The following is a 24,481-nucleotide window of genomic DNA, read 5'->3' on the forward strand; positions in this document are numbered from 1 at the left end:
TTGAAAACAACACAATGCTTTGCTTTCCTGGGTGGCTTTGGACTTTTGGAATTGTTTGTTTTAAAAATGAAAGTGGGCAGGAGCAAACATGCTACCTTCAAGAGACACGGGAGGCTGATGTTGATGTCCCCGCACCCTTACTGTTTGCAATATCATCCACAACAAACACTGTTCCAGCTTCAGCTCCTTTCCGAAATGGACGCCCAAGGATGCTCTACAATTCAGCTCTTGAACCTGTGGAAGCTGCCGAGCCAGCACAGCCTCCCTTCCCCTATCAGGCACATACACGCAGAAACACACAGACCAAATTTCCCAGAATTATCATGTTGGTTTGCAAAGCAAAATACCAGGAAAGATTATTTCAAAATAAACATTACACAATAGGGTGACATAGGATAGCAATTTACTGACATTAGTACCATCTCATTTTCAGGAAAAAAAGAAGCCAAGTATTTTGCTAAAATGGGATGGAGCTTTTAACTTCTGAATGGGGAGAAAAAGGAATAGGATATAGGAAGTATGCAGGCTTCCTGGTCTCCCTCCCACCCACCCCCAACTTTGTTATTTCCAACGCCTCCCTCTTGACTTTGGATCTAGGTTGTGCCAAGAATATTAGTATACAACGTATTTTGGCAGGGATAAGTGATCAGATCATCTGTTTTTTCATGGAATTCATGCAAATCCATAACCACCCCGCCCCTACCCACTCACCCCCATTTAAACTCAGGAACCCACCCTGAATCCTGAATTAAAGCAGGATTCAGTTGCATGAAATGGAAAAAATAATTCTATTCTTGAGACTTGTGTTGGGCTCTATTCAAACTTTAACCCACAAATTGCAGCTGCTAATTAATTGAAGACACATCACTAGTCTTACGCATGAAGCCCTCTGGATATGTTGGACTACAACTCCCATCATTCTCAGCATGGCCACATTAACAGGACACTTTTGACAGCTGTGTCATCTATCTTGGATGGTGGGAGGTAGGGGCGGGCAGAGGCTATGCTAAAATATTTTGAGTCTTTCGCCAGACTCTAAATCTTTAGTCTGCAATCTTTCATCAAAAACTACTTGGGAATAATTTTCTTTGAATTCAGAAGGACTGACTTCTTGAGAACCGTCTTATTAACAAACCAAACATGTTGAATTAATTTCTATCCTCACATTTTCAACCTTTTAGACAAATAAGAACAACATTCCAGAAAGGGATCCAAGTTCACCAGAGTGCTGATTTACTATTTTCCCTCAAAAGAAAAAATAAATCACACTTTATACTACTTTAAAAAAAGAGGGGAAATTCCAGCATTTATTATTTTTCTTTAAAAAAAAGAAAAGAAAAGAAAAATCTTTCGTGCTTCGTTTTAATAACAAAACAATTACGAACAACTTGTGCAGGGGCAAAACCAAAATAACTCTTTTAAAACTCCCAGCGTTTTGAGTCCATTTCCACCCAGAAATGGTGGGTTTTTTTTATTATTACTGCTAACATTAAAAGGAATAACAGAATTAAACAGCCTACATTACAGGCTGCAGCAATTTGACATATATTTCCCTTCCAAAGAACGGGTGTTTATTATTAATAACAAAATAATAACAATAATAAAGTAGAACAATAAACAATATTAAACCCCACCCACAAACAATTCTATCGTTAAACACAGTTTAATTCCGTTTGGAGACCATTTGAAAATACTTATATAGCCAGCCCGCCCACCCTGCCCCAGTTAAAAATGCACTGGGCAGGAAAGGAGAGATTGTAAGGCACCCAGTTCCCGGCCTGCAGGATTTTTGAAATTCTCCTCCTATGCCTATTCTATTTCCCACACCCCATTAATGCGCTATTTTTAACTCCTTGCTTTTTTTAAAAAAAAGGCATTTCTGTATAATAATTAAAATTACATACTCAAAAAACAAAAATCAAGACACAGGATGATAAAGGCAGTTTGAGGCAGTTCTCCTCTTCCCCCCCTTTGCAAAATATTGCTCTCTTTCATTTTTGCAGAATCTGGAATGGATTTTAAGTGACGACTGTAAACGTCACGCAAGTATCGTCAGATGAAGAAGTAAACACTTCCAGAAGCGGCACTGCCAACATTTGAACTTGGCTGACCTCCTCCATCTCCAGCCAGGTGCCCTGCAGGGATATGGGGGACTCCCCTCCCAAAATTCTTGGCCCAAATGACCGAGTATTGAGAATTTAGATCTAACCTGGGGTGTCCATGGGAGAGGTAAAAAAAAAAGTCAACATGTCCATCAAGGTGGCCCCCATCTTCACTTTTTTTGGACCCCCCATGCCACCTGTGATCTCAACATCTGGAAGGCACCAGGATGGGGACAACTGTTCTAGGCAAACATCTTCTCTAGCCCACACAACCATTCTCCCCCCTCTCTCAAACATGCCCTGTTTTCCATTACGGTCAAAGTACCAATGGTCCACTCCATTACATCATGGGGAAAGCTCTGCTTGCCCCCTCCCCACCTGAACTAGGTTAGGCCCTTCAAGATTCCTCCCCACCCCCAAGAAAAAGGTTGGCGAATGGGCCAGACCCTCCGCCCCTTGCATCCCACCCACTTCTTTCCCTGCTATTCCTGATTGGGTAGTCTCCATAAGCACTTGGACTGGTCAGCCATGGCTCCTCCCCGCTTTTCAAGCCTTGCCCAATGGAATGAGAGTGTCCCCTTTGGAATGCTGTAATTCCTTCCGGCTCCATGGTCTCCCCCTGGAAAGGGCCGTTTCCCTTTGCGGTCTATAATGCTTCACCCACTATCAGGCCAAAACCTGCAGCTCCCCTACCCACTGCTGCTTGGTTGGGCAATGCAGGGGAGACCATGGCTTCCCCACCAGTAAATTCTCTTTGCCCTCGGAAGGAAAGACCGGAAGGGTGGTGAGAGAGATCTGGCGACCAATATTTTAGATCGAAGGTCCCTGGGATGATCACGAGAGCCTAAAGTATTCGCAGGGTTGGCTTCCGCCCACCGGCTTTGCAAGCTGGTAGGTCGAAATAAGCGTCTCCTTTCTCTGCAAGGTCAAAGGATGCCCCCTTGCAAGAGGGTGGCTATGAGGTTGGCATCGCCATAAGCCCCGTAGAGCGTGATCCTCTACTTTATGCCTCATTGAATTACACTAGGGAGTGTGCTCAGCACACCCACTGCCCAGTAGGGTGAGGGCGGACAATGGAAACACAGTGGAAAGGGGACCGATGCAGAAGGGAGAGACAGGAGGGAAGGCAGGAGAAGGCAAACAAAGGCAGAGGACCAGCCCTGGTTAAGGAAACCCCTTGGAGAGAGAACGTGGCTGGTGGCCAGCAGGCAGGCAGGATGAACCAGAGGTCGTACGGAAGAAGGAGGCAGAAGCAGGGGGGAGGGTGCCAGAACAGGATGACCCAAAAGATGGCAACTAGGGGTCCGGAGCCAAATTGTGGCAGACGGGGGGGAGGAGGCAGGTGAGACCTCTACTCCCAAGCCAGGCGAAACGCAGGTCACACCTTGTCCAGCAGAGAACGCTGACAATAGAGCAACCGTTTGGGCGTGCCGTAACGCTTGAAGATGAGGATGGCGACCCCCAGGGCACAGATCGTGAGGAGCAGCAGGACGGGTACCACCACCGCGGCTGCGTTCAGCCCCCCTTCCTCGGGATTGTCCACCTCGATAATGATCACTTCTTCTCCCTCACGCCGGTCATCAGAGCGACATCCCATCCAGTCTCGGAGCACCGACTTGGGGTATCCCGGTTCCACCTTCAGTTTCTCATTATTAAACTTCCAGTAGCGGTCTCCCTTATAAAAGTAGGTGAATGCTGTTGAGGGAAAGGGGACGTGGCAGAGTAAGGATGGCTTGGAAACTTAAATGGGAAATGCCGACAGCCATTTTAAACTCGAGGAGGGTGTCTTTTTCCCCCTTCAAATGACCACTTCAAAATCAATTTGTGATGCCAGAAGGAGGGTCACGGGGGTTAAACAGAATTCAGAACCCAATATTTCATCTCAGGCATTTAAACATTGACAGCAATCTTACACTCCGTGGATACAATAAAAGTTCCAAATTAGGTATTACCTGGGAAATGTTTGGAAAAATATTTTACACAAAGCTAATTTTCACTGGGTTGAACCTAAACGATGATTTTTCAGTGGGAGTTCAATTAAACTTAAGAATCACCCTGGTTGTTTCTGACCAATTATTCTGAATGCTAAATTGTTTCTATCGAGCCTTTGGACACCTCATTTTCACTGCATGTTAGAAATTGGCAGGATATATTTGGTTTCACATAAACAAAAAAACTATGACTGGTTTTTCAATGCATATTTTAAGAAATGCTGATGGTACTTCAGCAAAACTTCCAAATTTGGGTTAGAAAGAGTAAGGATTTCCTCCTCCAAAAAAGGAAAATGATTAATAGAAACATAAGTCAGCCCATGTATGAATAATTATTACTAATTGACGTTAGTGAATGGTTTTATGTAGGCACACACTAACTCAACGTTGAGAGACACCAGAAACTTTTCACCATGGCGGAAATGACTGTTAGCCACTCATCTGTCTTCCTGTCAGTAAGTGTAGAATGGAGAGGAATTAGTTGTGAGTTTGCAGCTCTTAAAAGCACCTTCAGAGATGTGGGCAGAATGTTATTTTGATCACCCTGGAAAGAGGGAAATTACGGGAAGTCATCCTATTCACTGGACTTCATCGCTTTAATTGAAGACCATTCAAATGTAAAATTTAATTGGATGAATTGGATTAGGCTAAATCACTTTCGACTTTTGTCCTGGCTCTGCCCATTTCTGGAGTGGGCCCTCCCCCATCCCATCACACCACTTAGAAATCAAGTGCAGCCCTTGGTTTCAAAATGGAAATGAATTTACTCTCTGTTGCTGCAGAGAACGGACACAGAGCCAGCAAGTTAAAACTATAAGGAAGGAGCTTCAGGCTAGACATCAGAAAGAATGTCCTAATAATACAAGCTGTCAGCCAGTGGAACAGGTTGCCACATGAATTGATCAGTTCTCCTTTCCTGGAGGTCTTCAAACAGAGGCTGAATGCTTACCTGTCAGAGGTGCTGCAGTGGAACTGCATGGACCAGGGATTTGGACTAGATGACCTCTCAAGTCCCTTCCAACTCAAGGGTTCTAGTACCTCACTGCCTTAAGGCATTTCTGCATGCAGATCCAAAATTATGATCCTGTCTAGATCACTCAGTTGTGCAATAGACAGCAATCTGGCGTGAAACACACTGATCGACCTTCTCCAGTCAGCCACATTGTGTTGGACTAAAGATGCTATGATCACCCACCCCACATGGCTGATGGGAATTTTTACTTTTAACGGTAGGGTGCCATTCTGCAAAAAAGTGCAGTAGGTATTGGGGAGGCAACTGATGGTAGAAAAGCAGTTTCTTTTCAGCCCCCTAGCTAAATGGTCTTAATCTTGTCCACCCCTTTCCTTCTTCCTTGTATCTTACCCTCATCACTGCCCATAAATGCACTGCGGGGTGATTCAGGGATTCCTTCCCAGACATCGATGTTCTTGGGGTAGTCCGCGTCGACCGATCTGCTCTCCTCGTTGAAGCGATAATATCTGCATCGTGAAAAGAGAATATTGGGGTCCAATGCAGAGGGGAAAAGACCAACAGAAAATTGAATTTGGTCTCATCCATAACCATGCACTTCATCACAACCATCAGGAGAATCAATGGCAATAAGTAAATCTTGGGATGATGTGTGGACCACATCTAAAGGCTCAGATGTCTTTAGAAAGGACTAAATTCACAAAGGAGTTATGTCTATCAGCAGCCCTTAGATGGGAAATATGGGTTTCCTGCTAAGGTTCTGAACTTCTTGCCAACATCTCTCTGGTTGATCACCCCTGGAGAAACAGGACAGTCTCTGCTCATCTCAAAGAAGTATCATGTGTGTAATATAATGTTGATAATGCCATCATGTCCAAACCAAATTACTTGTAGCAAACCGGCCACTCAACTGTTGTTTCTGTTGAGGTTCCAGAGATGTTGGCCAGGATCCAGTTTATCCCTCAGTCCCATCATCTTGTCTCCCTGCCCTAAATCAGTCTCTCAAGATATTATCCCTTCAATCTTCGGTGTCATTTAAAAAAAAAAAAATCAAGCGTAGCCCTTTTAGTTATCAAGACAGACTTGGGAACGTAAAACTGAAATCTTAGCACCTCTAAAGAAGGATAAGCTAGTTTTCCAACCGCCTGGAAAATAAGTTGCTTTAGGGTCCTCCTTGATGTTCCTCTGCTCACTTGAGTTATATTTACATAGGTTCCAGAAAGCTTTCCAACTATCATATGCTGGAAACAAAACATTGTTGCTCTCATGAGTTTCAACATTCAGAGCTTACTCTGCATTTCCCCATATTTTTCTTGGCCAAAAGCCCATCTCACCATTAAGAAGTGATAACAGCTCCATTATCTCCTACCCACTGAATTTTCTGTCCCATTACCCCACCCATAATGAACGGTTGAAGGCTGGATGATCACCACATGTATTAGACAGAGGTAGGAAGAACCAGTACAGAGCTGAATAAGCAGAGCTTTGAACACCACCTTGTGGGGAGGGGACATTGGATGGGAGACCAACAGAAAATCCCCGAAGGCAACATGGGTGTCAAGCTTCACCCAAGAGGGACTCTGAAGGTGGAAACCAGATATCACTAGCCTGAGGTATTCCCTTATCAAGCCAAACAGAGGTCGGGATGATGAATAGTTTGCCAACTCACTTATTTCCCCGGAAGAAGTATGTTTTTCCACTTGGCATCCAGAAAAGTGCAGCGTCAATCCGATCTGTGGGAAGCCTCCTTCCTAGCTCCTTGATGTGTTTGGGGTATCCAGGTTCCAAGTTGGCTTCATTGAAAACCCAGTGCTTGTCTCCTGCAAGAAGAAGGGCAACCGGCAATGCTAATTATCTCCGCTCTTCTTTAGACACACCCAAAGCAGTCGACCCTTCCGATTCGCTTAATGTCAGACTCAAAAATGAATAAGGTCCACCCTCCCCCGGTTTTATGTAATTCGTGGCTTCAGATAGCTCTGAAGCAAACAGAACGGTTAACAGCTGGAATATTCATTATTTCAAACTGCTTGGAAGGCAGGCAACCCCCAAAATTAAGTGGAAGTGAGAGCTGGCCTCGGTTATGCGTTTCTAATTTTCTTTGGATTTACAGAGAATCCAAAGATTAAAACTTTGGATTCAACCCCACCATGGTGCAAAGACTCATCAGGTTAAAGAGCAATGGGTCCACGACCAATCCCTCAACAGTCCGGATCCCAACGTTATTCCAACTTTGTGTTCCACAAAGAAGCCTTCTCCAGGTGTCTTGGATTACAATTCCCATCCTCTCCAGCCAGCGCACCCACCAGCTTCAGGGACTGGAGGCTTTGAGATGGGATGTCCAGAGACATTAGGAGGACATCAGCTTGGGAAACACTCTCCCACTTCAACTAAACATCCCGCCAAACCACAAATTTGACTTGGCCTCCCTGTAAATTTTGCCTGGAGTCAAGCCAACAAGCGACTTATGAGCAACAGTTGATAGACCGTTCGCATAGTCACAGAGTTTTAGGTGTTGTGTCTCAACGTTATTTCGACAGCTCAGTTTGCAAAAACCAGGACACTGTTTGGAAAGGGGGGAACGGATTTTACATTGTTCCCTCCCACCCCAGGAAATCCTGGTGGCCCTTCTTGGTCAGACGTCATGCTCTTCAGACACAAAAGATAATCACTAACCTTTGAAAAAGACAAATTTTCCATCTTTCCTCTCGTACGCTGTGTTGATCGTTGAGGGAAGACCCACCCAGAACTGGCCGATGGGGAGAGGGTATCCGTCCATCACACGGTTATTCCGCACTCGCCAAAACCATTTATCCTGGAAAATGGCAAATGTTACGTCTGTATCCAACTGTTTCATTTAATCAATCAAATTATGCACAACGAGAAGAAACGTCAGCAGCAGAAGGGCAATTTTTCTATTTCCTTGGCAAGTTCAACTCTACGCTCCTTCATATCCAAAATCCTTAGATGCAGATGGCGGAGATCAGGGGTACGTGGTTTCCTTTAAGTTTCCAGTCTTTCACATAAAATGTGTAGGAGAATTTATAATCCAGATGAGGTTGGACACAACCTTGTCTAAGAAGTAAGAGAAACACGGGGTACCCAGCAATCCATCTGCGGTTAATTATGTGGAAACACGTGCTGAATTCTGGCAGAATCTATTTTTTGCCAATGCAGAATTCTGGTTACAGAATTCTGCAGAATGTTGCGCAAGGCGGAGTTGGTCCCAAAGCAAAGGAATGCCTCTCCCGCCCACCCAAGACCCTTCCTCTTGGCCTTGCAGTCCTAAATCCCTCCAAACGTCTCACCTTAAAGACAAACATCTCGCCCCGGAGTACAGCAATGGTGTCAAACCGTCCATCACAGATGTTGGGGCCATAGGTTGGGTTCTTGGGGGGCCTGTGAGGGTTTCGGGGCTTCGGAGTGGTGCGTGGGATCCGTGGAGGTTTGGTGGGGTGGCCAACTTCAGATCCTGGAAAGAAGGAAAGGAAGAGTTGGTCTTCAGCTTAATCTTGACCCCAAAATCTGACGTGGCCGATGTGCTAGAGGTTTCTCTAACTTGTTGTCCTCCACATGTTGGAGGATGCAATCTTCCATCTCCCCAACCAGCCAGGCCACTGGACCACCAGCTGAGAAGGATGGGAGTTGCATCCAACACATCAGGCCGGGTTCTGGAGCGAGGAACACAGCTAAGAATTGCCAAGGCTCCCTCTAGAACAGTGTTTGTTAACCTCAGCAACTTTAAGATACATGGACTTCACCTCCCAGAATTCCCCAGCCAGAAGGAAAACCTATTTCCTTCCCTTTTTCATATCTTATGCCTTTGATTTCTTTACTCTTTTTCTAAGCTCTGCATAGCACTATTGACCTCAAAAAGAAATACCATGATGGGTTTGTGTGTATGAATATGTATATCTATGTAAATAATGCTTGGCCAACGGGGCGATTCTTTTTCTCCACACCTGCCAACAGGTAAGGTACCCATAATTCTAACAGAGCACCTTGCCGCCCCAGTGTCAGGTAATAAAAGTAGCTTTGAGCAAAGCAAGGGAAAAAAAGGTCTTCATCATGAATGGTGGACCAGCAAGCATGGGCACCATGTTCTTGGAAAGATTGCCATTGTTAGCACTGAGGGAAACATCTGCCTGACAGCTGGACCAGGTTTAGTGGTCTTCACACTTGCTACTGTTGGAGGCATCAAAGGAAGAGAAAAGCAAAAAGCGATTAAGATCAGAAGATTGAGGTGGGATTGCACAACTCGTACCATAGAGCTGCTGTATGCCCTGCCGGTCATCTTCCGGCAGCTCGAAGTTCTCCGTGTCCATCCACTGGTAGAAAGGGGCCATGATGGCAGAGGGGTCATTTGAATGCTCCAGTCCCAGGGCATGACCCAACTCATGGACAGCAACAAGGAAAATGTCATTTCCTGCAAGGCAGAGGGCAGGAAATTAACTCATTTCGAGGCTGATGATGAAAACCATACCTCATACTTCAGCTGTTGCAACTCCTCTTCACCTGGAGGAACGCAGAAGGGGTCATGATCAGGGAAAACAGAGGGAGATATTTCTTCACAGTAAAGTCAGGATGACGTAGTTCAACCAGACATTGGGGACGTGGAAGAGGGAGCCTCTTCATGGGTACCACCAGTTTCAACCCAAAAGAATTCTCACACAGGGTGGGAAAAAGGGGAATTGAGAACGTGATCGAGGAAGTTTGGAGAAGTGGAAAAGGGAAGCAGTGTTCTCCTGAGTCCCAAGCGAGTGAGTAGCAGAGCAGGGAATACCCACGGATGCATCACCCTCCATGATTCATTTCCACAACCTCTCTGGCTTCCAGGTTCCTCCAAGGGTCACCTTCTCCATCCCACCCCTCAACATCCCCCGTCGAGCCTGCTCCCCAAGTCTGCCCTCACCACTGAGGTCATCATTGCGAGACGTCCAGGGCTCAGCTGCATCAAAGTGAGTGTCACCTCCAATGTGGGGCCCAGGGAAGTAGGCATGGGCCAGGAAGCCGCCTTCGCCATCGAAGGGGGTGCTGTCCCCGTGGAAGCCGTCCGCAAAGAAGATCATGATGTCTGCCTGCGGTTCGCGGCCCTCGCGCACGGCCGCGTAAGGCACCTCGCGGAAGCGCAGCGGCGTCACCGACTGCCAGACCCGGAAGGCGCGTCGGATGGCGGCAAAGGTGGCCTGTTCGCCGACCTTGGGTGTGTAGTTCTGGATGCTGCGAGGGAGGGGAAAAATGAGGTCCCAGAGCCTTAGCCGAGTCCACCCCGCCATCTTGCATCTCTAAGTAGGATCTGTAAACTGGGTTTGCTCCACAAAACAATCTGAGTTTGTTCAATGGAGGGACAGTCTGTCTATTGTCAAGACCATCGGTAACCCTTAACATCACTTCTTCCAGCCTGATGTTCTCTAGATGGGCCAGAACTTCAGCTCCCAGAATTGCCTCCTAGCACACCCATAGAGTCATAGAAAAGAAGAGTGGAAGGGGTTTTGGAGATCATCTAGTCTAACCCCCTGCTCAGCGTAGAAATCCGTGTTTCCACAGTTGTGGTCGCACCACTGTTGAAGGACATCAGGTTAGGAAAGCTGCTGTGGTACGTCTGATAGATCAACCAACTCACTTTCTCCCCCACAGCCTCAATTTCTCCCCGCTCAACAATTGCTCAAGTTCTCCTTCCATTCTCAGCCACTCACCTTGTTACTGACTTTCCATCTTATTTCAATACCTTTGATAGCCACTCTCAAAATCTCCAAGTGTTAGTGAGGCAGACACAAGGAAGATCTAGTGTGGTGTTCCTCAACCTTGGCGACTTTAGGGCGTGTGGCTGGGGGATTCTGGGAGCTGAAGTCCACACGTCTTAAAGCCAGCAAATTTGAGGAACACTGATCTAGGGGTTTGTTTGCAGGACTCTGATGTTTTATTTTCCTTTTCAAGGCCTCTAGTCCTCATGTTCGTATCAAACCATGTGAAAAGTGACCCTGGTGATAGGGGGCAGGGGTGGGGCTGAAGTCTACTGAGGGATGAGATTTCAAGTTAACCCCTATTCTCTGCCCTGTTCTCCAGCTTCTTTCTGTCCTTGCACTTATCCAGAATCTAACAGCAGCAGCAAAAGTTCCTGGATTTCATAAGCAGAGGTCTATAAAAAGAGGTTCCATTTTTTCCTTTTGCTTTCATTCTGCTTCCTACCACCCCCGGCACTGATTGTTTTCTTCAGCTGCCCTTCCCAAGATGGACCTTGTCCCGCCTCTCCATTCCCTCTCCCGGACAGACATTGTTTCCAGCCTCACCAGAAGCTAAGATCAAATTGCTGCCACTTCAGTCCCTGGATTGCATAGCGCCTGCGCCTCACATTGGCTTTGATTTCCGACCCAAATTTATCCGGGACACCGCAGCGAGGCCTCTTCATAGCCCTAAAAGAAGAGAGACACAAATAAGGGGCAGAAAAACACCCCTGCTTAGAAGATTGCATGGACTGGATTATTGTTTCCCTCCCCACCACCCAAATGCTCTTTTGCAACCCTCCGAGGTCTTTCAGATCATGGCTGCTGAAAAGTAATCTAATTGCCCATTTTGAGGTGCGGAAGGGGCACAAATTGTGGCAGGCCCATCACATTGGGAAGGGGGCAAATGGACAGAATGTATTTGGTGGCAGTACCTAGCCAACCTTGGCTGAGCTCACGAAGCTAAGTAGGGCCCGTCCCGATTGGAATTTGGATGGGAGACCAGCAGGGTATCCCCAGAATGTAGACTAGTTAGGAAATTGAAAAAATGTGCTGAAAAACTACTTCCATATTGGTGCCAAGAAAGTTCCATGGATGTGCCTTTGGAGTTACCAGTTCAGAAATGGCTTTTCTTAAAAACTTGACCGGGGGTGGGTGACAAGCCTGATCCCATAAAAGCTCATTAATTCTTAGCTCACCAGAAGGCGTTAATTGATGCTTCTGCCTAAATCAAGAAGTGGGAAGTACAATATGTATGTATGTATACACACACACACACAGACACTGGGCACAATGAAACCCAGTTTTTGCTGCACAAATTCAATTGTCCTTCCCTAAGCCAACATTGATCTAACAGAGGGTGGTGGGCCATGTAGTAGGATTTGGGGGAGGGTAGGTTTGAAGTGGAGACCAGGACACAGTTACATGGGAGCACTAATTGGTTGATTGACAGCATGGGAGACACAGACAGGTCTGTAAAGCAGTGTTCCTCAACCTTAGCAACTTTAAGATGGGTGGACTTCAACTCCCAGAATTTCCCAGCCAGCATGGCTAGCTGGGGAATTCTGGGAGTTGAAGTCCACCCATCTTAAAGTTGCTAAGGTTGAGGAACACTGCTACAGAGGGATGAAGTTACAGTCTCTCTTCCATATAGATTTACGAAAATTAGAGCATGCCTCTGACTCAATATAACAGCAAGTATTTGATTACATATAATGCATCATGAGCTTAGTTAGGTCAGTGAGGTCACCAGGGTATACCTATGAGGTCATGGGGGCAGGACTACGAAGACAATGGGAATCAGAAAGAACAAGGAGGCGGTTATTCCATGAACACAGTGTCTTTTGGAACCTACTTTCTCTGCTTTTCCAGGGCTCTGCTCAGCTCCCACAATCTTTTCCCAGATTATCAGCATCCCTTGGACTTCTGATTGCCTTTAGGGCAGACCTGAGAGTTTTTGTTTTCCCAGGAAAAGAGAACGGTTGCCTAATTCAAGATCATGGGGTTGTTTTCCGTGGGAAGATGTGCTTGGATTAGAGACTTTTACCAAGAGAAGAGAATATCTGTAGCTCAGAGTTGAACCTTGGTGTTCCCTGAGCTTGGTGGTTTGCTTGCAGACATTTCGTTACCCAACTAGGGTAACCCATCTTCAATGCTAGGACTAGTTGGGCAACGAAATGTCTGCGAGAAAACCACCAAGCTCAGGGAACACCAAGGACTCCATAAGGGCTTTTAACTTGACTCCGCCACCCCATATTCTCCTCCTCGCTTGCAGCTCTTCCTTTCTGGTTTGAGATGGATGGATTCCCGTGTTAGTTTCCATCAGAGACACCATTCGGGTTTTTGCTTCGAGGTGCTCAGGAGCTGAGAGTTGACTATGGGCTGGTTGGGGCAAGGAGTGGGAATAAGTTGCATCTGGAAGGGAAGGGAGAGAGTAGCACAGCTGGATTGATTAGGGGAGGATATCCATCAGCCCAACCTTTGGCCCCATGAGTTAACTTCTCCAGCACAAATATTTACAGATACGTAACGATATGCCTGTGGAGCAGCCCCTGTCCTCCGTGATTGCTCTTGAAAAGCTAAGCAGAGTAAACCTGGTTAGGATGGGAGACCACCAGGGAGGGAAGACTGGAAAGAAGGAGAAGGAGAAGGAGAGGAGGAGGAGAAGGAGGAGAGGAGGAGGAGAAGAGGAGAGGAGGAGAAGGAGAAGGAGAAGGAGAGGAGGAGGAGGAGGAGGAGAAGAGGAGGAGAGGAGGAGAAGAAGGAGGAGGAAGAGGAGAGGAGGAGGAGGAGGAGAGGAGGAGGAGAAGAGGAGAGGAGAGGAGGAGAAGGAGAAGGAGAAGGAGAAGGAGAGGAGGAGGAGGAGGAGGAGGAGGAGAAGGAGAGGAGGAGGAGAAGGAGGAGAAGGAGAGGAGGAGGAGGAGGAGGAGGAAGAGGAGAGGAGGAGGAGGAGAGGAGGAGGAGGAGAGGAGAGGAGGAGAAGGAGAAGGAGAAGGAGAGGAGGAGGAGGAGGAGGAGAGGAGGAGAAGGAGAAGAGGAGGAGGAGGAGAGGAGGAGGAGGAGAGGAGGAAGAGGAGGAGGAGGAGGAGGAGGAGAAGGAGAGGAGGAGGAGAAGGAGGAGAAGGAGAGGAGGAGGAGGAGGAGGAGAGGAGGAGGAGAAGGAGAGGAGGAGGAGGAGGAGGAGGAGAGGAGGAGGAGAAGGAGGAGAGGAGGAGGAGGAGAGGAGGAAGAGGAGGAGGAGGAAGAGGAGAGGAGGAGGAGGAGAAGGAGAGGAGGAGAAGGAGAAGGAGAAGGAGAAGGAGAAGGAGAAGGAGAAGGAGAAGGAGAAGGAGAGGAGGAGGAGGAGGAGGAGAGGAGGAGGAGAAGGAGGAGAGGAGGAGGAGGAGAGGAGGAGGAGAGGAGGAAGAGGAGGAGGAGGAAGAGGAGAGGAGGAGGAGGAGAAGGAGAGGAGGAGGAGGAGGAGGAGGAGGAGGAGGAGGAGGAGAGAAGAAGAAGAAGAAGAAGAAGAAGAAGAAGAAGAAGAAGAAGAAGAAGAAGAAGAAGAAGAAGAAGAAGAAAACAACGATGGAAAATCTCTTCCATACTGTTCCCAAGAAAACTGCATATACTTGTCCAGGAAGTCACTACAACTGAGAAATTGCATCATTCACACTGGATGAATTCCCCTGGCCCTCTACTGTCCTCCTTCATCAGCCCCTGTAGCTTAGTTCTTGCTCTTCTTTCTGCACCCCCTAATTCTAATTTGCAGGAATTGTCTCTGCAGACCGTGGAGATGCCGCTCTCCGACCCTGAAATACCTGGCACCTAGCGTCCCGAAATGTAAGAAACCGTAAACGCAGCAACTTCTCTGCTCTTCCGTGAACGGCTGTCTGTTTCTGAGCCTGTTTCTGAGCTGTCAGGCCTGCAAGCGACAGACACCGCTCATTCCTTCTAAAGTACCACGTACACAAATAGAACCACAAATAAATAATGACCTAACCGCTTCTAAACACACGCATAACCACAGAGTAAATCGCAAACGAAACTTTTTCCAAACTACCAGGTATAAAGCCACAACCTTTCTAAAGAAAAAGTGGCACACGTTGTAAGCGTTTTCCTGTTTTGGAAAGGGGTTGAGCAAAACGATAGACAGACAGACAGATGATAGAGATGGATGATAGAGAGATAGATGATAGAGATGATGATGATGATTGATAGATGACATAGATGATAGACAGACAGACAGACAGACAATAGAGATGATAGACAGACAGACATACTGGGTATATATTTTATTGACAGATTGGTTGTTTTCAATACCTAACCCAGTATTTCTCAACATTGGCAACTTTAAGTTGTCTGGACTTCAACTCCCAGAATTCCCCAGCCAGCCATGCTGGCTGGGGAATTCTGGGAGTTGAAGTCCAGACATCTTAAAGTTGCCAGCGTTGAGCAACATGACCTAACGCTAAAGAAGAATTCTGTGTGATTCAAAAATCTGCATCAGTTTTTAAAAAAACTTCATCTTCATCAAGGATATTTCTTTTTCTTTTGATTAACGAAATGGCCACCGATCAGGCGGCAGACAGCAATGAAGTTCCTTATCCTGGCCAAACAGGACTGAATAACTGTTGGTCAGGTCCAAAAATCACGGAGACGGTCACCCCTTCTGCCCGCCCCACCCCCGTTGACTAATCCTGAGAGAAAGCCATCGTCTTCTGTCTGAAGTTGCTCCCAGATTTATTTAAAATTCCCCTTTCTTTGCCCGCTTGCCAAGCTCCTGTGGTATGGAGTCCCACTGGTCAACCCTAACCTCACCAGACACTAGTTGCTTTGTAGGTTTTCCAGGGGCCACCCCAGCACAGGATGCCGTGTAGCCACGCTGCCCACTCGCCAAGGCTGGGAACTGGCATCAGGTTCCCCTCTACCGACGCACAACCACAGGCCTGTTCTTTCCCCAAGTGACATCATTTGAGGTGGTTGCATAATATCTTCTCCTCACTGCCAGCGTTGCGGGAAGCCTTTTACAGACTTATTCCTTTGAAAAAGTTGGTTTCTGAAGTCTGTGCATGCCTCACTTTCTAAAGAGGACACTTCTCTCCATCAGACTTAAGCCACAATGAACCTTTTCCTCTCTGTCCCTCACATCCCTCCCAACCAGCATCGCTCTCCTCCTTTGTCTTGGGTCTCCAGAGTGCCCACCCCAAAAGTGGACCATACAAACTCATTCTTGGTCACCCAAACTTGAAGTCAGTGGCCTTAGTTGCCAATTCCAATAAAAGAGAACGCCCTTCTTTATACGTCCAGATAGGTTTTTCTCTCTGCATTCAACGCATGGGGGAAAAGAATTTGCATTCAATAACAGAAAGACAGTTTTTCTGACTTCGGTCAAACCTACCGCCACGTCAACAGGGTAATTCAATTTGTCGGTGTTCCCCCCTCCACCGTCCCCTGGCAAGCAATTGGTAACAATATCCCTATTCATAGCTTTTTTTCAGAGTTTAAAAAACAAAAATCACGCCCCCTCTGGAAGAAAGGGTGCGACAGAGGCACCAGGTCCCGCCGATGCGAAAAGGGGGTGGTGAAAGGTGAACAGCTCGGAGCGCAAGGGAAGAGAAAGGTCGCTCACCTCAAAGTCTCGGCATCAGCCGTGCCCGTCACCCGAAGTCCGTAGAAACGCTGCATGGCAGCTATTGCGGCGGAGACGGACTGGGGAGACCGCTGGGTGTGTGTGCGAAGGTCGCCCGGGGGCAAATACCCATACTGTTGCAGCCAGGCCTGGTGGGAGGATCAAAAGAGGAGCATGAAAAATAGAAACTCAGACCCAAGGACCCAATCAATCAATCAATCAATCAATCAATCAGTCAGTCAAACGGCAGACTTTGACTAGGTTCCAGACACCCCAAGGATATCAACATTGAATATCATAAAGCAATATAAGAACGAAAACCAGTTTGTTTGTTTGTTTGTAAGGACTTTATTAAAGAATACGGTTAAAATACAAAGTGCAGAAGAGCTTGAACAAAGAACTTTTTAAAAAAAACCCAAAAGTGCAAGAATAGCAAAGAGGAAGTGACTTCTGACCTTCTCCAACACAGTTATAAATGCATATTGTAATAACTTGATCTCTTAATTAAACCTTAACTAACATTATTTCTATAGAAACAAGAACAAAACCCAGTTTGGTGTAGTGGTTAAAGTGCCAGATTGAAAAGCAGGAGTCTCTATCTATCATCCATCCATCCATCCATCCATCCATCAACAGTAGCGCATCTTAATTCCTCTTTAATCTAACCAGTGATTGATCCCAAATTAGTTTCCTCTGGTGACGAACTTCTAAAAAGAAATGGTTTAAATCCTTCTCTCCCACTCCCACCCCTCACCCATTTCTGCTTAGTTTTTGGTTTCCTTTGAATCTGGATCTTATTTCTTCGGGACGTAGGGCCTGAAACTGATTTGAGTGCCATTAAAATAACAACAACAACAATAATTATAGAACACTTCATGCAGAAATGTAGCAGCAAAGGGCTGGTAATATCTCAGTTATGGAGAGTTCCAGTTATGTCTGTGTGAAAAACTTTCTCTCTTTTTTTTGGAAAGTCATTCCAGTTTATTTATTTATTTAATACATTTATGCGGCCACCTGACTCACGGTGCAGCTTTCAAAATTAAAATTCACAGTATAAAAAACCCATCAAGGAGTTGCTTTGGTGTTCCTGTCATCAACAAACCAGCCTCTGCTGTTTCTCTGCATGCACACCAATTCATGACCACAAGCTTCTTTAGCAGGCAACTGCGATGGTCAGGAATTGGAATTACCCTACATTTCGCTCTCAAATCTGCCAGCCAGCCACCAGCCAAAATTGACTGGAGGTCACATTATGCAAAGACCCAGCAATCTGGAGAAGGCTGTGATGCTGGGAAAGGTGGAAGGAAAGGGACAAAGAGGATGGCCAGCAGCAAGGTGGATGGACTCAGTTACAGTGGCAATGGGGGCATGCTGGAAAAAGACTTGAAGGACCAGGTTAGGGGCAGACTGTATGGAGAAAATCTATCTATGTGGTCGCTAGGAGTCAGCACCAACTCAGTGGCACATAATCAGTCAATTAATCAATTTCTGGGGACTTCATGGACGAGTCCCTGTTGTTTTCTTGGAGCCAGAAGGAAGGTGGTTTTGCCACTGCGATCTTCCAAGATGTTTCGTCAACTTCCCAGTCTAGCCTACACCCTGAGATCTCCTAGTGGTCTCCCATCCAAGAGCTAACAAGATGCTTGGGAGATCAGTCAAGGTCAGCTAAGGGTTGCCACCTGCTGCAGGCCATATTAAATTCCCCAAGAGGTTCTGCCGGTCCCCATGTTGATGATGAATTGCGCACGGATCATTTTACTGGGGAGGAGGATTTGCTAAGTTAGTGGATGGCCCCTCTTGATGCCAGGCAACCTCAGCAGCTGCCCAGTGCTGCTGACCTCTGGTGCCAGCCCTGCGGATCAGAGTTGGGTTCAAATGAGATGCAAGCCACAGAATTACAGGGTTCAAAAAAAAAAAAACTAAGCTAAGCCCGGATGGATCCTGCAAAAAGTCTGCCTTCTTTTCTGCCTTCCCTTCCCAAAGGATGCCAGGCTGGGAAAGAAGCAAAATGGCCAGAATCTATGGCAAAGCAGAGCGAGAGAAGACGTGGTGGAGACACATCTCCAACCTCGCTCAGTTGGTGAAACTGCTTGCCGCAGCTTTGCATATTTGTGCAAATACCAGCTTGCAGTCCACCCAGCTGCGTGACCCCAGAAGACGGGTGAATTCCACAACTGAGTTAAGGGCATGACGTGAGCGTGGCAGGGTCTGGCAAGGACAACTCAAACCCCGTTTCCTGCCCTGTTATGCAAAAATTTGGAGAAGCAGCAAGAACATTTCTCCTCACGTGAGCTTTTGCAGATGATGGGCTCCTAAATGGGGAAGCAACTGACCATGCAGCTCAGAGCCTTCAAAATATACTCATCATCCACCCATCCCATCCCATCCCATCCTCTCCTCATGTGCATATCAAGTGTCCTTCAGCTGGAGCTCAGCTCCTGATGACTTCGTGGGTACTTCCATGTAGTTTTCTTGCATTTTCCGGGATGTTTCTTTTTGATTCCTCAGTCTGGCCTCCACGCAAGGATCTCTGGGTGGTCTCCCATCCCAATACCAATCAGGTCTGCCCGTGCTTAACTTCCAAGTTCAGGCAAGGCCAGCTAGACACTACCACTTCCAGAGAGAGACAGGCAGACAGAGAGACACTTCTTACTCGGTCCTCTTTTGATGCACAGCCTGACATTAATCCACCGGCTGATCTAGCCAGCTATTCACAGACTCACTTCCACCTCCACCTGGCTCTTAAAACTGCTCCCTTCCATGCACACCCGTGATTATCCATCCCTGCTGATGCATCATCCCCCGCCAAGTCTCTTCTCGTTTTCCCCCTTTTCTTAATCTCTGCGGTGATTCATGTTCTTGGCAACCCTTTCCGGACCGGGTGACTCTGGGGAGGGGCCGAGGCAAAGCTTCTCCACCACCCTGGGGGCTGGGGGTCAGGTCTGCGACAGCTTTTGTTGGGACAGTTAAAGGGGGCCAAGGAGGCTGAAGAAGTACAACTGAGAAGCTAAAAACTGCCCCCCCCCCAAAAAAAGTTGCATCCTGGATTGGATGGCTGCAGCTCTAGGTTTAACTCTTTCCTTCTGGCTCACAACCAACCTCCCCCTTGCATAATGTAAAGTGATGCAAAGGGGCTGTTGTTCAGAGGCTGGAATCCAGGAAGTAAACAGCAGTGGATTAAAAGAGAGGGAACAGCAGAGGATAAGAGTTGATCTCTCACAACCAGGGATCTGCACACTTCACTGTCAGACAGCCTTCCGCACGCCCACCTGGGCAGCGAGATGCTGCTTTTTTTCCTCCAATTGCTCACTGCCTCCATTAATCAAAGGTACAGTGCCACTGCTGATGGAGGCTCTGCTTAATGCAGAGAGGAGCTCTCCTGACCTTTAAATTCAAGGACCACCTTACAGCCCTGACTGGCAGTACATTCAAGAGGAGCGGGGCAGGGAATTGTGCTTTCCTTTAAACTTTGTGCAATTTACACTGACTTTACAACAAGATGCACTTGTGGCTACTGCGTGAAGTTACCAAAAATAAGGCTTCTCATCCCCAGCCTGCAAAGTTCCAAACAATGGCTAGATGGCGGCACAGAGTTACCATCACCTTTCTTTCTCTCTCTCTGCTGCCAACTCACCGTCATTTGGAAATTGTATCTGAGATCTGGTAATCCTATTAAAAGAGGGTCATACGCACAAAAAGGATCCCGTCCAGATTAATCAGCCGCTCCCCGGTTTCCCCGATTGGCACTGGGAAATGTATTGGAGTTGAGCGCCAAGAATTCCTAGCCAGCAGCATTTCTATGCATGGGTGGTGCCAAGTTACAAAAGCGGGAGATAAATACAGCCTCCAGCTTTCAAAACCTGTAAGCTTCTGAATTTCAAAGCAGATGCAGCCTTTCTGTTCTTCCTTGGCTTTGCAAGGAAGCCCGACGGGGGCTGGATGAGATAAATTTAATCTAATCCTGGCCAATTCTTGTTACATTCCTTCCATGGCTAGAAGCCATTGGCAAAACTCTTATTTCTGGCTTTTCTGACACCACGTGGCTGTTAGCCTTCTCTCTACAAGATTTATTTGTAATTATCTGAATTTTAACCAGGCCCATAGCTTATTTTTGGCCAAGTCTAGATTTTGGGGGGAGAGGCGTTACTTCCAAGTAGATAGGCAGGGTCTGTTTTCATAGACAAAAGGTCAACTTATCAGAAGGTCAACTTATTTTTTTAAGATACTGAAGGTAGTAAACCATAAGTTTGTGGGATTTACTAAAAGCAAAGGTATCTTTTGTTCTTAAAGAGAAACAAATCTCTGCAATGTCCTTGTCTTCCAGTTTTCAAATAGGGCATAAAAGTAAAAGACAGATTTTCCAAACCCAAAGAAATGTCTTAACATTTTGTACAAAACAATTCTATGTAGCGTCGCTCCAAAGGAACCCTTGCTGTATCTGATGGCTGTAAATCTGCTTTCCGCTAAGTTGGCCCAGAGACACACAAATCCAGAGATAGAATGGGGATTTTTTTTTAAGCCCGGGCTTTCCAAATATGGGAGGGATGCAAAAAGAGTTTCAAAGAAATCTTTCCATCACTTCAGTGCCCGCTAAGACAAAGAGGAAAGGAAGAATTCAAGCGGGCCAAGGGGTCTGAAGGCTTTCAGCGGCCTGGCCTCGGAGGGTGCCAATGATGTCATTCCTTTTATCCTCCTTCCGTTTTCTGCTCCAGCCACTTCACCAACGTGGGGTATAAAAAAAGCTCCTTGCCCCCCCCCCCCCAGCCACCCACCCAGGGCCCTGCTCTTGCCGGAGATGGCACACACCCTAAAAACAGTCGTGTGTCATCCCCCGAATCCCCAAAATATCTCTTGGGAAAGAAGCAAGACGCAAACAACCCCTCGCCTACACAGCAGCCAGGGCGCGGAGCTCTCCAGTTATTGGTTTCGGGCCAATTCAGCTTCTCCGGGGCAAATTCTCAACCGCCTCTGAGCTGGTACCTTCTCCCGAGGGCCCTGGACAAGGCCCTGCTTTGTCTCTCCCCTCCCAAATTCTCACTCCTGGCATTCCCTGAAACTCAGCTCATGAAGTCATTCTTCAGCGAATGACTCCATTCTCAACTTGGGCGCAGGTCACAACCCCAGCCCCCTTTGCCTTGGATATGGCCCCCTCCTCCCTGCTTTGCTCGAGGCTGGGACCACTTCCGTCCTCTCCTTTTCTTCTCCCCCTCCCACTTGTAACATTCACTGGCAACAGCCCTACAAAAAAAATTGCCCTTTTCCTGGCTGGATTCCTCCTTCCACGCCCCCACCCTGCATTTTTAAACCTGCATCCGTTCTTTCTTCTAAAGCCATCCCAGCATTTTTAAACCTGCATCCGTTCTTTCTTCTAAAGCCATCCCAGCATTTTTAAACCTGCATCCGTTCTTTCTTCTAAAGCCACCCCAGCGCTAATAAGGGGGCAGCCAAGTTTCATCCCTTTGATCTCCACAAAGCTCCTCACCAAGTTTGCTTCAAGCGTCTTTGTTCCTCTAAGACCTGCCCAAGGGGGGGGGGGTGATCTGCCTTTCCTTCAACCCCCTCCCTTTAAAAGAAAAAAGACCCCTGCCCCTTTCTAACTCTTTCAAGCTGATGCTTCATCCCTGCAGCAAAACTTTCCCCAGAAGCCAAAGATGAAATTTTGGGACAGGACAAGGGGAAAAAAAAGAGAGAAAGAGAGAGAAATTGCAAACAATAACAGGCTCCTCACTGCCCAAAGCCAAAAAAAATAAAATAACAACAATCAGTGGGAGGGAACCCAAGATGGTTTTAGTCTTTCAAGGAACTGTTGTGTAATCAAAAGGAACATGACCAGAAGAGAGGGGAGGATGGAGGGATCAGAAATAATTATGGCTCAGTGAGGGTAATTATGTATTTATTTATTTACCTTATTTATTAGATCAATTTATGTAGCCACCCATCTCACAAATGAGACTCTGCGTGTCTAACAACACATTGCAGACAATGTAGAGAAGCAATATAAGCAAGAAAGGTGTAAAAACCTACAGCTAGGACCACAAAGTATGACTTCATACACCAGGTTTATCCATAAACCTTGGTTTATTGAATAACCACCATGGATAGATTCAGACATAATGCCAAGCCACCATCCAGGGCCCACTCTGGGGCTTGATGATGTGTTTTGGGAATGTGTTGTTTATGGGAACCCCTTTTGACTCCAAATCAGGAATGTGTCTTGCTGGTCTTTTGAGGCACAAATCCCCAAATTAAATACATGAATATACAAGGAGGTGGACCCTTGTGGTTTAAGATCTAAACCCGCTCCACGGAAAGACACCCCCCTCCCCTCAAAACAGGCAAGCAATCCAAGCAAATCCAACTCCTTCCCGCCACATTAGAAAAACCTGGTTGCCCCTCTCTGCCATAAACTGAAGCTGACAAACCACAAGGACTGGTTCACACAACACATGCACGAAACGGAATTCAGAGGAACCATTTGCTGCCTTAGGAGGATGGGTCAGCTCACGTTGTAGGCTAGAAAGGAGGAGGGGGAAAATGGGAGATGGAAAGGTGGACGGATGGAGGGAGGAGGGAGGAGAAGGTATCCACAGGAAATAGAGTTGGAAGCTCTTTACGAGGCTTGACTTTTGGGATCTTTTATCTTTTGCCTCACGGAGCGGCCATCCCAAAATGGGATCTTCCTTTCCAACAGCGTGAAACTGGTGGGCTGAGAAGACAGATCCCAGGACCGGGTTAATAAGAACAAGAAAAAGTATTCAGAGAAAGAAAGCGCTTTGAAGAGAGGGCAGAAAAGAAAGGGAAAGAGCTCGTTCAGCCTTCCCCAGTGCCCTGCAGTCCAGGAGAGTGGGACTCCAATTCCCATCATTCTCAGGCAGACCCATTTAGTGGCCCTGCTAGTTGGGGAGCACCTAACAAATCTCAGGCACAAGCTGTCCAGGAGAAAAGGAAAGGAAAAGCCAGGAAACAGGAAGAAATTAGGAAGATGTGAATTCAGAACCCGGCGAAAGAGGTTGGCAAGGGAAGGGGTGGGATCGGCCTACAAAGCGGCATGTCTCCATCCAGCTGCAGAACTCATCCAAGGAAAGGGACGTGGGGGGAGGGGGGCAGGAACAAAGGATAGTAAAAAACGAAGAAGGGAGGAGTAAACGAGCGAAGCAGATGTGAAGAGAAGGAGAGGAGGAAAGGTGATGGGGAGCGTGGCAGAAAGAAGGTGCAGGGAAATGGGGAGGGGGGAGTGCAGGATTTGTGCCCGGCTGCCTTAAAGAAAAGGGGGGGGGGGACCAAACCAGGGAGGGAAACTGAGGAATGGAGAGGGTTCAAAACCCCCTCAAAGTGAAACGGGGGGGGGGGGAGAGATTCTGCAGGGGCGGGAAAGAAAGACGGGAACGTGCAGATGGCATTGAGGAAATGCCAGCAGCGAACGGACTTCAAAACGACCCCCCCCCCCCCCCCCACACACACAAAGATTTGGCTAAGTTCACTCGGGCGAAGAGCCGCTGCCAGGGAAAGGAAGGAGCCGGGCTTGGCGGGCGGGCGGGCGGGCAGGGAGGGATCCGGAGCCGGCGAGGCAAGTGAAGGCTCGCAACGCGGGGAGATCGTCTGAAGGGGCCCCCCGGCGCGGCGGGAGAAACGGGCGGGCCGGGCCGGGCCGGGCCGGGCCGGGCCGGGCATGCCCGCCCTCACTCACTCACCTCGGGGCTGAACGGCGGGGCGGCCGCGGCGGGCAGCGCGCACGGCGCCCAGGCGAGCAGCACCAGCAGCAGCCGGAGGAGCGCGGGCCGCCGTGGCCACATCGCGCTTTCGGTCGGCGTCGCCTTCTGGCCCCGAAGGAAGAGCCGTCCGGCGGGCGGGCGGGCGGGCGGGCGAAGGAGGGACGAAGGGACGGGCGGACGGACGGACGGAGGCAGGGAGGAGGAAGAGTCGCGGCTGCTGTTCCTGCTGCGGCTGCTGGAAAAAGGTCCGCCCGCGCCGCCTCCCGACCCCGCCGCTCCCGCCTTGCCTGGATCGCAGTGGCGGCCGTTCTGGAGACGGGATCGCCTCGGGTCTGGCTCCAATTAGAGGGCGGGCGGAGCGGCTCCCCTCGAAGCGGG

The 24,481-nt window shown here is 47.8% G+C and overlaps 1 protein-coding gene across 1 annotated transcript; it reads right to left on the bottom strand.

Moving 5' to 3' along the window:
- Positions 1–1,433: 1,433 nt before the first annotated feature.
- Positions 1,434–24,199, bottom strand: MMP14 (matrix metallopeptidase 14). Its single transcript, XM_063301543.1, has 10 exons — positions 24,083–24,199; positions 16,392–16,540; positions 11,351–11,473; positions 9,973–10,280; positions 9,325–9,486; positions 8,369–8,532; positions 7,737–7,875; positions 6,733–6,883; positions 5,457–5,572; positions 1,434–3,797 (listed from the first exon to the last, which is right to left on the bottom strand). Exons 1-10 carry the CDS (start codon positions 24,182–24,184, stop codon positions 3,481–3,483), a joined length of 1,731 nt encoding a protein of 576 aa, XP_063157613.1. The 5' UTR covers positions 24,185–24,199; the 3' UTR covers positions 1,434–3,480.
- Positions 24,200–24,481: the final 282 nt, after the last annotated feature.

Source organism: Candoia aspera, chromosome 4 (genome assembly GCF_035149785.1).
Source record: "Candoia aspera isolate rCanAsp1 chromosome 4, rCanAsp1.hap2, whole genome shotgun sequence".
Lineage (NCBI taxonomy): Eukaryota > Metazoa > Chordata > Lepidosauria > Squamata > Boidae > Candoia > Candoia aspera.